At 50.0% G+C, this 15,023-nt stretch overlaps 2 protein-coding genes across 3 annotated transcripts; both read left to right on the top strand.

Moving 5' to 3' along the window:
- The first annotated feature begins 913 nt into the window (after positions 1-913).
- On the top strand, positions 914-6,406 carry LOC112894264. Of its 2 annotated transcripts, none has more exons than XM_025961913.1 (7): positions 914-1,086; positions 2,590-2,728; positions 2,825-2,895; positions 3,019-3,510; positions 4,335-4,862; positions 4,943-5,155; positions 5,361-6,406. In XM_025961913.1, exons 2-7 carry the CDS (start codon positions 2,641-2,643, stop codon positions 6,072-6,074), a joined length of 2,106 nt encoding a protein of 701 aa, XP_025817698.1. In that variant the 5' UTR covers positions 914-1,086; positions 2,590-2,640; the 3' UTR covers positions 6,075-6,406. The 2 variants fall into 2 exon arrangements, with proteins under 2 accessions (XP_025817698.1, XP_025817697.1); XM_025961912.1 differs by having other exon boundaries at positions 2,822-2,895.
- A 1,327-nt stretch (positions 6,407-7,733) lies between these two features.
- LOC112895841 (GDSL esterase/lipase At1g09390-like) lies at positions 7,734-10,652 on the top strand. Its single transcript, XM_025963840.1, has 4 exons — positions 7,734-8,625; positions 9,185-9,370; positions 9,453-9,607; positions 9,750-10,652. Exons 1-4 carry the CDS (start codon positions 8,244-8,246, stop codon positions 10,278-10,280), a joined length of 1,254 nt encoding a protein of 417 aa, XP_025819625.1. The 5' UTR covers positions 7,734-8,243; the 3' UTR covers positions 10,281-10,652.
- Positions 10,653-15,023: the final 4,371 nt, after the last annotated feature.

The raw sequence follows: 15,023 nt of genomic DNA, 5'->3' as shown, positions 1-15,023 counted from the left end.
CACACTGCCAGGTGGACCCCGCATACCCGCGGCCCCGCGTGCCAGCCTGACTTTTTTTTTGTGAAATAAAACCAGCCTGACTACAGCACAGCACCCCGGCCCCCGAAACCGGAGGGCGCCGTTCCGTACTTCCGTTATCCACAGCTGCCACATTTCAAACCGCACCGAGGGGCATTACCGTCCCGCCGCGCAGCCCCCGAGTGGACGTTTTTCAAACGCGGCAGGAGTAGCGTCGCCAGCAGACGCCTTCCTGGTCTTCCTCTTCCACCACGGCGTGGGCCCTACAGGTGGCCCACACGTCAGCGGCTTCCTCGTCCGTCCTAAATTTCGGAGCCTTTTCGCCGAATCCGGCAGGAGAAAAGGGATAATTTTCAAAAGCATACGCTTAAACTTCGTGTAGAAGTAAAGTAGTTCGCCACTGCCAGTGGGTCCAGCCTAGAGGGAGGCCCACACGTCACTGAACGTATCCGGAAGCCACTCCTCACACTTCCGGGCCCAGCACAGGCAAGGGACCTTTCAAGACAAAATAAATGAGGAAATAAAAACTATAAATATATTTTTTGCAAAAAAATATAAATATATTTTAGCCTAAATAAAAGCAGGTCCTTTTCCATCAGAAACTGCCTTAACTGTCACGTGGGGTCAACCTAAACCTGGACCCACTGTCATTGAGGGAGCCGATTTCTCCGTTCTTCCAGGCCGCCTATTCCCACTCCCACCCGGGAAAGGGAACCCTGCAGGTTTCCAACGGAGTTCTGGCCTGATCCGCGGCGGGCCCCACGTGTCACAGGCATCGACCCGGGCCGTTCTCGAACCGCCTTATGTACCGAGGGCAGAACCGTCCAACCGCAGAAGAGATCCCAAAATAAAAGCAAAACCAGGGAGAAGGGGCGCGGCCGAGAGAAAAGAGTTGTGTATTTTTTTTTGGCCTCCCCCGTCCCCGACTCCGCTCGCATTTCCCGCTTTGTTTCCGCCTCGTCGCTCTCCCTCTCAGCCTCGCCGCCGCCTCCCGCTCAGCCTGCGCGCGCTCTCTCTCTCCTAGGGTTAGGGTTTCCGCCGCCGGCGACCGGGATCGCGTCCTGATCGGTGAGTACCCTGCCCCTCTCCTCGCCCTCTGCCCCTGTGTTCTCTTCCTGGTCTTTGCCCCTCGAGATGCCGTTTGCTGGCCCGGCCATGTTTGATGGTTGAGAAGGGGATCTCATGGTTTAGGGCAGGGCGCGACGTTTCGATGCACGCGGTGCGGGATCTCTGACGGTGCCATGTCCATTGGTTTTCGGATCTAGGGTTCCGACGCGGTCGTAGCGTATAAATTGGAGATCTGCTGTTGAATTCGGTGTTTTCTTTAGGCTTTGCTGTGGACGGTTCGGCATGAGGTGCCAGTTTTTTCTTGGTTTGGATTATGGTCGTTCATATGATGGTTGCGCTGGCAAATTGGTTTCGCTTCACGAATTGATCCTCCTAAAAGTTACCAGCAGTATTTTCGTTGCTTTACTGATGATGCGTGTTATAATTTTGTACACAGAAATCTGCTAATGCTTGCAAACTGTAGATATTAACGTTATTAAATACTGGTAGTATCTTAAGGTTAATGCATGCTGTTATTAAGAAATGACACATTTTTTTTGACATATGCACTATTGCTCCATCATTCTATTTCTTTGAGTGAAGCATATCTCTGGTAAGGAATTTTGACATCTGTACTATTAGTCCATCTTTCTGAAGACCATACTAGTTAAGGAATTTCAACCCACTTGCAATTTGCTCAGCTGTTACTCTGTTAACATAGTGTTGTTGGTATATATTGCCATCGTTGAGATTTAAGAATTTCTTGTCTTCACACCAGTAGAAGATTACTATTGGTTTGTACCTTCCAGGCATTTTTACACAAGCAATGTGAAACATTGTCCTAAGTCCTAACATGTTTGTGACACGCGAGCATTATTCTTCTGCATCATTTCACGTAGGAAACATCTAAGTATGAAAGGAAACTAACATGGGCATTTACTTTCCATATGGATTTATGTGTTTAGCTACTTATTGTAGATAGTTGAAGTCAACATTAGTTTTAGGCCTGATATGATGTGATAACCTTCAACAGCTTGAAAGTATGCCTTCTCTTTGTTGTAAAGGACTGCATCTAACTTCTTCTCTTGTCCAGTGTAACGACCTTGGCAGAAGCTCTGATTTAAATGTTTTATAGAACTTGATTTTATAAATACAGACATGAAGTTGTGTTCACTTTTTGTGGATAAAATCTTCGGTAAAAATGCAGAGATCCTATTGCTTGGTCTAACCTTTTTAGTGACAGCAACCTTGTTGTTGATGACATATGTTTCCAAATCTTCCATATATAACTTACTGCATGTTCTTTTACATTTTTTGGGTCGTATCTTTTTACAGGCTTCTCATGCACATGCCACTTTGCCTACCTATTGAGCAATGACATAAAATCAGCATGAACCATTATGTGTTGCTTTTTATGCAGTGCACCTTTCTGTATTTTATGTTGTCATGAGCTTCATTTTAATTTTGTTTGCATTGATTACATTTTTAAATTGTCAATAACATCACTAACACTATGAATTCCAGCTGATTTTGAACATTGGAGTTGAACAAGACACTTGTTCCAAGGTGAATTGAATGGAGATGGGAATGACCCCTGAACTAATGTATGGACAAAATGTTTTTGTTCCTGCTGCTGCAAATCCCTACCCATATGGTTACACAGGTAATGAGATATCCTATCTTGGTGTTTGCTCTGTTGTTGGTGTTTGCCTCTTTTGTATATTCCATTTGGTTGTAACCAATTTTTCAAATGCAGAAGTTGGACAGCCTATGGAGTGGTATAACCACCCAAACTCTTTAGGATATGATGGTCAAGATCCTTTTTACACGGTTAGTACAATATAAAAGTCTTACTCGATGCTTAATTAATGCCCTTTACAATATTGCATTTTAAAATGTTCTTTTCCTCGAATGTGTGTTCTAAATTGTTCCTTCCTTTCATATTGTTTGCAGACCGAAGGCATGCAATGCGTATACTATGCTGCCCCGGACAATGGATCTATGCATCCTTCCTGCAGTCCTTACCCTGTTGATCCTTCTTTCATACCTGATGGATCATTTGTGCCCCAGGAATATATTGCTGACCCTGCTAGCTCCACATGTCAAATAGCCACCACACCCTATTACATTTCAGCTGTTCTTCCTTATGCACAAGATAGTGTCCCAGGAAGCGCGACCGCACCTCTTCACTGCAATGTTGCTTTTCTCCCTGGCATACCAGGTTATGCTGCACCATCGCCAAATGCAGCATTTCCTTTAATTGCTCCTGTTACCACCAAAAGTGACATTGCTGTGAATCCACCTGTACAGTCTACTATTGTCTCTTCAAAGCAGTTTCAGGACCATGCAAAACCGCCAAAGGTTCAACTGCATAATTCAGTTGCACACAAGCAAGAGTTGCCAGATAGATCCATGGCACCTATTAAACCCCCTCATGCTTCACAGGTAGGCAAATTACAAGTAATTGTTGGGCCTTTCTTTTGTCAGTTTACTGTTGTTCATAATTGGAACTATTTAATTTCCTGCAATACTGTAGATTAACCTTTTCAGATAGTGGCTCTGCTGAGCCTCCTGCACATGTCATTACCCCATATGGACATTTTCACGTCATTATTATCAAGGATAAATTTTGAATGGAATGCTTGTTAGGTAACATCACCCAATGCATCACGACATCACCTCTATTTGGCTGGTTGTCATATTGAGTTTTTCTCTGGAATTGTGTTGGGTGGGGTGTTTATTATAGCATCTTTAGCAAGTAGCCTAATAGCCCCTTCGTTCCTAAAAGAATGCAACTCTCGCTTCCCGAGAAGTTAAACAATTTTAAGTTTGACAAAATCTATACAAAAGATTACTAATATTTATGTCTCCAAATGGATTTAGTATAAAAATATACTACATAATTAATCTAATGATACTTATTTTGTAATATAATTGTCAATATTATTTTGTATAAATTTGGTCAAACTTGAAATTGTTTGACTCCTTGGAAAGCGAGAGTTGCATTCTTTTGGGGACGGAGGTAGTAGTTATTTAGGAGAAAGTTAACTTCCAGTAACTTATAGGGGCATTACCTTTTTTCTTTTTGGGACTGCTACAGCTAAAGGAATTCAGAAATTACAAACATAGCTTGATTTTTGAACATGATTTTGTTTGGGGCTCGATGTAATTGAAACATGAAAATAGAGTTTAAGGTGACCTTGGGAGTAGTTTTCCTTTCTCTTCTATGTACTATCTCATCTAACTGGTTTGTTTTTTGTTTATGACAGGTATCAGCACATTTGCTTGAAAGGCCAATATCTGCCACCAAGCCTTTACCAAAGGCAAAATTGTCTGGAAACAATTCCTTTGGATATGCTGCATCTGATCTTCAGAAGTGGGCTGCTGCTGAGAAATTTCAGCCTTCTTCAAAGTTGAGTGCTCATCTAAATGCTCCTGGCCAAAAGGTTCATTTGTTAAATGAACATAGCGTAGCTGATTCCAGGAAACCAAGCAATCAGAGGAGCTCTGCCATAATTGTGAAATCGTATACGTCAAGGCTCCCTGTCGGTAATCCGGAGGGGACAATCCTTTTGAGGACCGATGAATACAACCGAGACGATTTCCAGATGGATTACACGTATGCAAAGTTCTTTGTTATCAAGTCAATTGGTGAGGCAGATGTCCACAAATCAATCAAGTATGGTGTATGGTCAAGTTCCTCCAATGGAAACAGCAAGCTGGATAGCGCATTCAGGGATGCTGACAGGATATCGAGGAGGAATTCTACCAAGTGTCCGGTTTTCTTGTTCTTCTCTGTGAGTGTTTATCTAATGAACATCCATAAAATTATTTGTGCTCAGTGTTCAACTATTTAATTTGTAATTGTGTTTATCAGGTGAATGGCAGTGGGCACTTCTGTGGCATGGCTGAGATGGTTGGTCCTGTCGATTTTCACAAGGACATGGACTTCTGGTGTCAGGATAAATGGACCGGATGCTTTCCTGTGAGATGGCACATTGTTAAGGATATTCCAAATTATTTTTTGCAGCATATCACACTGCAGAACAATGAAAACAAGCCTGTCACACACAGCAGAGATACACAAGAAGTAAGTGTGCCATGTCCATTTTTTGCATTGAAGATTGTTTAGTACTGTTAAACTGTTCAATTTTAGGAAGTGTAATTTTCATGGAGTTCCATAAGATAATGTTCATTTCTCTTGAGCATTTCCTTTGTCACTTGCCATAATGGCTTTGCTCTTTTATGAGCATCTAAGTCTCTTCTCATGATCTCTTGCAATGTCTCATTGGCAGATACCATACATCCCTGGAATGTCTGTCCTCAAGATCTTCAAGGACATGAAAGTAAAGGAGTGCTTGTTTGATGATTTCATGAAATATGAGGTGGAAGAAGCGCAATATAGACCTCACCGAAGGTGCAAGCTGAGCTATAATGCCCCAGATTTTGTACCTGTCTCACAGCGTACAAAGGATGCGTCTGACACTAAGCAGACAAAATCCAGGAATGTACTGATAGACAAAACATCAGAAGTACAAAATATGTCAGAGAAGCAACATGATCCTAAGACGATCAGATCTCAGGAGCTATGTGTAGAGCTCTCTGAAAAACAGGCGACTGAGACTGGGAAAGAGAATGGACAAGAAAACCACTGCAGTGGCAATCAGGGCCAGGAGGATGCAGCAAAAACTGTAACTAACCAGCCACCAACTTCAAGCTTGATGATAGGTGCGGATGGGAAGCAACAATACTGGAAGAAGGTTGAGAACCCACGGCAGCACACAGACAGTGCTGCTCAAGGTTCATCAAAGCCACCCGAAAAGCGTCTAAATGGAGTCGGTAGCTCCGCTGGTGCAGTATCAGAGAGCAGCGAAGAACAAAAGATCACCACCAAACTTGGTTCGCTCAATATCAGTTCCAAGACATGGGAGGCTGACGGAAAGAGCAGCACAGTTGGTGTGGTGACAATTGGCTCGATGCCGGTTCGGGTTGACTGTTCGGAGGTGTAGAGGTGGCTAGTGGGAGCCTTCTGTTTTTGTTTCACAATTTCACCTTCCGAGTTTATTTTGGGTCCCAGGTTTTAATTTTCTTTTGGTAAAATGTCTGTCTTTGGTTGGTGGTTTCCCAGCTTTGACATGGCATCAAAAAAGAAAAAAAAGAAGAAGAGGAGGAATGGTTAGATTCTAGTTCCCTGGTCGAGAGAATAGTTTTGCAGCATTATGCTGAGGGTTTCTTTTTGGAAAAGAAAGAATAGACAATATAAGATGTGTCTTTCTTCAAATTAAGAAAAAAAGAGGAAAGAAATTGGGCTTATGGGGACACTGGTGTGCGATTATTTTCTCGCCTTTTTCTTGTCTGATGAGATGATTTTTACCCATGGACTTGTGATGGGACGTGTATGTTCCTCTCGTACGATGAGCATTGCCCAGGAATTATGTCGGCTAATTGCAACCGTAGCTTGTGTGATCCATGTCCTGTACTGTATGTTCCGAGTGTATAAGCTGGGCAATTTTATTCTTCTCCGCAAGGTCCCACCCTGACGCGTATAGCGAACAGTGTAAGTTGGATGAGACTTAGCGCGGATCGATTGGTGGTCTCGTGTGGTTGCGATGCTGGCGATCTCTCCAGTTTCCGGACACGTCCTGAAGCACTGTGGCTGCAAAGGCGTCGGTCGGCCTCACCGCACATGCCGCGGCGCTGTTGGCTGCCAGGCGCGTCCCACCCCACGCGACGTCGACGCATCTTCGCTCGCGGTTGGGGACCCCACCATCTTCCGACGGTTGAAATGCCCGACCCGTCGTCGATCCGGCGATCGTCGGCGCGTCCCTTTCCGGCTTCCCCCCCGGCCGGCCGGCGCGCGGGGTTAAAAACATCCGGGTTGCAGAGCGACGTCGCACCCGCCGCGCGGGGGATCCAGTGCTCGGCACGCACGGCCGCCGCCTGTGGCCACCGCTCCTCGCTCTCGTCACCGTTGGTCTTGACATCTCGCAACGCCTGCCACCTGCGTCCCGTCGCCATGCCGGACAAGGACGCTGCTGCGCGCGCGCGCGTGCGGTGTGGCCACTGTCTGCGGCTCAGCTGCGTTCGCGTCCATAAAGGTGGAGACAAACCTGCCTTCCAGTGTGCTGGATACGAATTGTCTTAAAAAGAAAAAGCGTGCTGGATACGAACGAGATACCATCACATCGACGGGAACCGTAGGTCACACTCTTGTATCGCTCCATCAGGTCGGTCTCGAGCGCGCGACGTGTCCCAGTGCGAGCGCGGCGAACGGGATCGGTCGAACGAGAGCCTCCTCACGCAACTCCGATCCTCTTCACTGGTAGTGGTAGATCGAGCTCGATCTGTATGGATAAGTGGAACGAGCGAGTGGGCGCGCCGTGTGAGGGTGAGCACGCGTGAACCCTGAACGGCCGCTGTCGCGCGCGCTGGCTGGCCGGCCGGCTTTCCTTGCCGCCCCCGCTGCAGAGGCCGGCGATCGAGGCTACGCTACGTGGACCTACCGAGCGAGCTGTTCATGGACCGATCGATCGGCATCCCCGGTCCTCCGCCATTATTAACTCGCGCGCCCAGCCCTTTTTTCCTGGCCGCGGCCCGGCACCTACCTGATGCCGTCCCGCCCGCCCGTCGGAGCCGATGCGGTGTCGCCGTTCCCGGCCGCGTCCCCCGCACACCCCCCCCGCACCTTAATTATCCGCGCCCCGCCACCAAACCCCCCTTGACTCCGCGCGCGCGCGCGCGCGGTGGATGACGATCGGTGCCGCGCCGCTCCCTCGGGGCACAGTCATCACACGCGGGCCGGGTGTTAATGCGCCAATCGCCTTTACCTTTTTATTTTTCTCCTTTCCCTCCCCCCTACTGACGACGACGGGCCATGCATCCGCAGCGCGCCGTCTCGACCGTCGCCTCCCAGCGAAGAGGAGGTGGCGCGCGGCGAGCTACTGTCGGCTACCTAAGCCTGACGGCGGCCGGCGCCAACCGCCCTGTACCGTACCTACATACTGCGGCCGGGCAGGTCATCAGGTACGCAGGTACGTGCCCGCCCACGCACTGACACGCGCGCACCGCCCGGGACACTGTTGGTTTTATATACCCCGCACGGGCATCAGCCGCGCGCCGGGCGTCAGGTACACAGAAGCAGACAGAGGGAGGGGAACGAGCTCGTCGGGTAGCGGAGGATGACCAGCGGTGGCGCCGGCGGCGGAGGCAAGGCCGCCGCGGCGCTGCGGCTGCAGCACTACCTCATCATGGCCGGGGTGGCGGCCGCCGTCGTGCTCGCCTGCCTCCGGTACGCGCCGGCCGCCGCGGGGTACGGCTTCCTGGCCGTCGCGCCGCCGGCGGGGGCCGGACGCCTCGTCCGCGCCGCTGCCGACGGTGGTGCCCGGGATCCCCCTCCGTCGCCGTCGTCCGTGGTGATCTTCAACTTCGGGGACTCCAACTCCGACACGGGCGGCATGGCGGCGGTCAACGGGATGAACCTCAACCTGCCGGAGGGGCGCACCTTCTTCCGCCGGCCCACAGGCAGGCTCTCCGACGGCCGCCTCGTCATCGACTTCATCTGTGAGTCCAGCTGTTCCCCCTGCTCCGTGCTTTCCCGCCACGCTTCGAAACGAACGTTTAAGCGACCCAGCGAAATTCTTCGTCTCAATTTCATCCCAGGAAAAGTGCTGGAAATCCTTCAACTAAACTCTAAGAGCCCAGATAATCTCAGAACTGAATACAACAGTGTGCTAGGCTCCTGCTAGCCCCCTACTTTCTTCACACGAAAAAGTCACCAGCAAATTACCAGATAAAAAACAGTCTAAACCACTTTAGAAAGAAAAAAGAAGAAGATGGCATTGGGATGGATGGAAGTGGAGGAAAAGGTGGTGAGGATATCGGCGTGTCAGGCATCGCCATGATGGGATCACGAAAGGAGATTTATGTCGGCCTCAAGGTACATTCATGTACACATGTCTGCACAGCAGGAACTGCTCCCAGCACCAGCAGCTGTGGGAGGCAAAAATCCAGTGCAAATCATTGTCGCAGCGATCAGCTACTACCCTCAGCGCCAAGCGATCTGCGATTCATAACTTTGGGTGATTTTTGGAGTGAAAATGTTGTGTGCCGTGATCTGCAGGTGAGAGCCTGCACACGCCGTACCTGAGCCCGTACCTCAAGGCTCTGGGCGCGGACTTCAGGAACGGCGCCAACTTCGCCATCGGCGGCTCCACGGCGTCGCCGGGCGGGTCGCCCTTCTCGCTGGACGTGCAGCTCCACCAGTGGCTCTACTTCAGGGACAGGTCCATGGAGATGATCAACCTAGGTAACCGGTAAATCGATCAATCTCTGTCGTCTGGCAAGTGAACTAGCTTGTTGATTTGTTGGGAGATCGATGCGTGATGCAGGCCAGAAGCCCCCCGTCGACCGCGACGGGTTCAGAAGGGCCATCTACACCATCGACATCGGGCAGAATGACCTATCTGCTTACATGCACCTGCCCTTCGACCAAGTGGTTGCCAAGATCCCCTCTGTGGTCGCTCAGATCAAGTACACCATCGAGGTAAACAAATCCAATTCTCTACTACTATCTCTGTACTAGATGCTACGGTTTCAGTCTGGACTCTGGTGTCTGGACTGGAGGATGACTCCTGAACCAACCAAAAAGTCGACCTGACACCTTGCTGCCTGACACCGACTGACAGACGCTGTACGCGCACGGCGCCCGCAAGTTCTGGATCCACGGCACCGGCGCGCTGGGCTGCCTGCCGCAGAAGCTGGCCATCCCGCGGGACGGCGACGCCGACCTCGACGCCCACGGCTGCCTCAAGACCTACAACGCCGCCGCGCGGCGCTTCAACGCGCTGCTCGCGGGCGCCTGCGCCGAGCTCCGGCGCCGGATGGTGGACGCCGCGCTCGTCTTCGTCGACGTGTACGCCGCCAAGTACGACCTGGTGGCCAACCACACCGCGCACGGCATCGCCCGGCCCCTCATGGCGTGCTGCGGCTACGGCGGCCCGCCCTACAACTACAACCACTTCAAGGCGTGCATGTCGGCCGAGATGCAGCTCTGCGACGTCGGCGCGCGCTTCGTCAGCTGGGACGGCGTGCACTTCACCGAGGCCGCCAACGCCATCGTCGCCGCCAAGGTGCTCACCGGCGACTACTCCACGCCCAGGGGTATCACCATCGCCAGCCTCGTCAACTCCACGCTCATGGCGAGCAACGATGGCTAGCTCGTTCGATCGGTTTGTGCCCATGGGAAGTGATGGTAGAAATCTGGCCAAGATTATTGCAGCGAATTCGTGGAGATCGATCGAGCTGGTTCACCGCTCGTCATCAGGATCGTGTTCAATAGAGGATTACTGTTGACTAGAAGCAGTTCCGTGACACCATTGATTATTGACTAGAAGAAAATGAAATGGTGGCTCAACCTGCTAGTGGTTTTGTGGGGATCATTGGCCTTCAGCTTGAGGCTTTGTATACACCAAACATGATAACATACACATGCATGTGTGTAAGATCCACGGTTCTTTTCTTTTACTAGTTTCCTGATGTTTGATCAGCAGACTGGGTGCTAAATTTACTTGTCCTTTTCGCATTTTGTAGCACGGATTTTGGGCCTCCGTGGTCTGCACATCAGCACATGTCTGGATTCAGGATAACAGTGTATGTACAGCAAGGCGGATCCCGCAACAGCAATTTGCTTTCCTGTAACAACAGTAATCCATCGGGCTTCATCATGGATTACTGTTGCCCTTTTACGGGTGGTCAATTCAACCTGTTACTGCCATGTGGGGTCATTTGGGCCAATGACAGTGGGCTAGGATGGTAATTGGACTGCCGTTGACTCCGTATAGTGGCAAAAAATCAGATTGGTCTGGGAAGCTGGAGCAATTTTTTGCCACTTCTACGGGTGGTCAATTCACTCTGTCACTGCTATGTGAGGTCGCTTGGGTCAATGACAGTGGAATAGGGTGGCAATTGGACTGCCAATCACTTCGTAAGAGTGGCAAAAAAATTAGATTGCTCTCTTTATGGTGATAACATAAACCGGTTGAACTAACAATGGTTGTTTAGTATACAAGCAGGGCGTACCAAAGTTTTGGGAGAGATTTGTCCGTGGGACACTAGAACACCGTGGTTTTGTGTGGAGGATACCACAATCGATCTGTATTCGTGCGGCACACTGCAAAACTGCGGCACCTTGTCTGCAATACACCGCAACCCATTTCTGGCAAGGATGGTGAGAGAAGTTTTGGTAAATGACGGTCATGGCCCTGGTCGACCCGCTTGATCCATTGCAGCGAACGGGGTTCGGTACGCGGCAGCCCTAGTCTTATCCGCTCACTCCAGCGCCACCCATTGTCAGCTCGCGTCTGTCGCCCCCCTTCTCCATCTATTCCGCCTCCCCTTCTCCATCGCCGTGGGACACTCCCGCCCCCTTCTCCATCTATTCCGCCTCCCCTTCTCCATCGCCGCACCCAGCGACTCCACCCATCCTGCCCCCATCTTTCCTTGCACTGTGGGCAATGGCGGAGGAAGGGGGCAACTCCGGTGCTCGCTTGTCAAGCTTCGGGTCCCCATCGAAGCCGCGGGTAGGGGGGGCAACTCCGGTGCTCGCTTGCCAAGCTTCGGGTCCCCGTCGAAGCTGCGGGTAGGGGGCAACTCCGGTGGTCGTCTTACAAGCCTGGGCTCCCCATCGAAGCTGGATCTATCATGGGTTCCTAACGGGTAAGCATGATTCACTGTTACAGTAGATGTGACATTTTCTCGCATAATCTGACTTGAATTCCCTTTTCCATTGGGATTAGAATGGATTCTAGCACTGTTTGCAGAGTTTTAATTCGGGTTCCTGATTTTTGGGGTGGAGAGGGTGCCGATTGGAATGCAACCAGAGAGATTCGGGACACTGACGTTGTATGTTGGATTGATTTCTATTCTGACTTGTGTGAGAACGATAAGAAGGTATCCATCACTTATTGGGACAAGAATGAAAGGGTGTACAAGGAAATAGAGTCAGATTCAACTTTAATGTCTGCATTTGGCATGTATTGGGATATTAGGAGGCTACCTCTCTATTGCAGTATCGTAGAACCTGTCAAACAACCTGAACCATCGAGTGCTAACACTGAAGTGGACCAAAGCGCTAACAATCTGCCAGAGCAACCTGATGAACAGTCTCACAAAGAACCTGACAAAGAACCTTACAAAGAACCTGAACCATTGAGTGCTAACTCAGAGCCAGAAAATATGTGGGGAGAGGACGATGAAGTGGAGTATGTTGGTGCAGATGATGAGCAGAAGATGTACAAGGCCATGTTGTCAGATGATGAGCAGAGTGATTCTGAGTTCATTCCTGATTCAGACGAGGAGGATCATGATGATTGTGTTGGAGCTGATGAAAAACCTGAGGATGATGTTCTTGTCGGTACATACAGACAGGGTACCTCCTACTAGTGTGTCCAGCCCGACGGACGCGAGGTTATCCGTAACCTCGCACTAAGCCCTTGGGCGACAGGGCGTACGGCCCGGGCCTGACAACTGGGGGCACGGTCTCCGGACCTCCCCCCACGCTCTAGCAGGTCCGGCTTAGCCTGGGCATAAAACCCGAGCCCGAAGCCCGAAACCCGAAAAACCCGAGCCCGAACCCATTTATCCCGAAGTCCGATACCCAATGGGCTCCCGTGGGTATTGAATCGTGAAACCCGAATTAATTTCGGGCTTGTTCGGGTAGTAGGCCGCGGTACCCGAATTACCCGAATAGCCCGAAATATTTCAGAAGCGGGAATCCAGCGAGCCCACTTTTGACCTCAGCCCACTGGCCCATCTAAGCCGCTAGACTAATCTACTATTCTACTGTTCTATGCCTTTACTCTTGTTATGAACTTCTCTTAGTCTTATTTTTGTTGACTTGCAGTCTTGCATGCTCTTTAATACTCGTTTGTTTAGTTGTTGTTACTACTGATCATGCTTTAAATCTGTACATGTAATACTGATTTCTAACCTGATATCAAATTTCGGGCCAAATCGGGCTACCCGAACCCGAACCCGAAATATTCGGGTACCCGAAATTTCGGGCTTAGCTTTTGAAAACCCGATTTCGGGTAGCATTTTTGAATACCCGAATTCCCCAAAAGCCCGAAAAGCCCGACCCGAAAAATTCGGGTAGCCCGAATGCCCAGACTAAGGTCCGGCGCCTCTACGTGCCCGTGAGGACAAGGTGCTCAGGAACGGCTACTGCGGGCTCGGACCACCGTAGGGTGGTCTTAGGCCCCTATGTGTGGAAGCCAGACCCCCAAGGGGCCTGAGCACCTAGGCTAGCCAAGGGGGCCTGGACCTCCCTTCTCACCGGGGAGGAGGTCCGGTGCTGCCACGTGCACCTGAGAAAGCGGCCGCTAAACCAGCACCGCCACGTGTCCGGTGGCTGCCAGCCTTCTACGAGAAGGCAGCCCAACTACCGCCTTCTCGGGCATGGGCTGCCCACTGACACGTTGGGCAGGTATGCTGACACCATGGTAAGCCCGCCAGTTACCGAGGCGGCACGTCGCATAACCGCACCGCATGCGCGGGCGAGGGGCGTGTAATCAGATCACAGCGCCGCGTGCGTGAGCAAAGGGTTATTATGACCTGCTGCAGGAAGGCCACGGCGTGCGCTGCTACAGTGCGCAAAGGCTAAAGCACGACGAGTCAACATAGCCCCGTCGCCTGTCAGCGGAAGCTGACTCTACAGCGACAGCACGACTCCCTCAACGCATGTCACTGGCAGCAGACGCTGTGCTAGCGAGACGGCATATGACCATACCCTGACGGAGGATACGCATGGGGGCCGAAGAGAAAGATTTCCGAATCTATGGCAATAAAGGCTCTAATGTGTATGTTATTTAATATATCGCCGGGTCCACCTGTCGGGACCCCGTTCAGTGTACGCGCTCCCCTTGAGCTTATAAAAGGGATAGCGCGCACGCTAGAACACAGGTTCCATGAACTCACTTGCTCTCACATAAGCTCTCTCAAGTTCCACAAGTTCACACACACAAGGAAGTTGACACTCATGCAGAGCCAGTCATTCCTCACCAAAACAAGCAATACATCTCACGGTGGACGTAGGGTTTTACGCTCCGACGGCCTGAACCACCCTAAACCCTTGTGTACTTTCTATGTTCATACGCGTCTTGATCAAGCATTCCTTGACTTCCCCCAAACTCATCCTAAACTAGGATTAGGCGGGTGCACTCCGCTACTCGGCTGGAGAAATCCTTCGACAGTTCTTGTCACTATAACTGACTTAGATAATCCAAAAATTATTGTGGGTGTTAAATTTGAGAGTGGAGTAATATTAAGAAGGCTATTAGGCAGTATGGTATTTTATATGAGGTACAAATTGAATCTCATTATAGTGAATCAACTAGGTACAGAGGGTCTTGCAAGGCAAATAAGTGCCCCTGAAAGATACATGCATCACAATTGCCGGATGGAAGAACTTGGCAGGTATTTTATTTGTATGTGGTTATATTTTTTTGATTCTAGTACTATTCTTATACTCATACTCATATTGACACTTGAATGCAGATAAAGAACATGGGGAAGCACTATTGCAGCAGTACAGGCAAATTGGAGAAAAATTGCATGGCAAATCAGTTCTGGGTCAGAGATCAGGTTTTGCCGTTGCTAGCAGAGACTCCCACACTAGGTGCTGCCGCCCTCCTTAAGGAGCTAGAAAAGAAGTATCTGATCAAGCTTTCTTACAATATAGTTTGGAATGGAAGAAAACTAGCACTTGATGAGTTGAATGGGAAATGTGATGATGCATTTGCTCATGCATTTGCTTACAAGGCTGAATTAGAGAAGAGATCTCCTGGGAGTGTAGTTCAAATTCAGACAGAGTTGATTGGTTCTAAGATTAGGTTCTCAAAGTTTTTTGTTGCTTTCAAGGCTTGCATTGATGGATTCTTGACAGGTTTCAGACGTATCTTGGG

Source organism: Panicum hallii, chromosome 5 (genome assembly GCF_002211085.1).
Source record: "Panicum hallii strain FIL2 chromosome 5, PHallii_v3.1, whole genome shotgun sequence".
Taxonomy (NCBI): domain Eukaryota; kingdom Viridiplantae; phylum Streptophyta; class Magnoliopsida; order Poales; family Poaceae; genus Panicum; species Panicum hallii.
This window is presented reverse-complemented; position numbering and strand designations above follow the sequence as displayed.

What these genes read in the sequence shown, in the direction of transcription:
- LOC112894264 (XM_025961912.1), top strand. Translation starts at nt 2,641, where the DNA reads ATGGAGATGGGAATGACCCCTGAACTAATGTATGGACAAAATGTTTTT. An exon ending in GTCAAGATCCTTTTTACACG is followed by an intron (nt 2,896 to 3,018) that starts GTTAGTACAATA and finishes TATTGTTTGCAG; the next exon opens with ACCGAAGGCATGCAATGCGT. An exon ending in AACCCCCTCATGCTTCACAG is followed by an intron (nt 3,511 to 4,334) that starts GTAGGCAAATTA and finishes TGTTTATGACAG; the next exon opens with GTATCAGCACATTTGCTTGA.
- LOC112895841 (XM_025963840.1), top strand. Translation starts at nt 8,244, where the DNA reads ATGACCAGCGGTGGCGCCGGCGGCGGAGGCAAGGCCGCCGCGGCGCTG. An exon ending in CCTCGTCATCGACTTCATCT is followed by an intron (nt 8,626 to 9,184) that starts GTGAGTCCAGCT and finishes CGTGATCTGCAG; the next exon opens with GTGAGAGCCTGCACACGCCG. An exon ending in AGATCAAGTACACCATCGAG is followed by an intron (nt 9,608 to 9,749) that starts GTAAACAAATCC and finishes ACCGACTGACAG; the next exon opens with ACGCTGTACGCGCACGGCGC.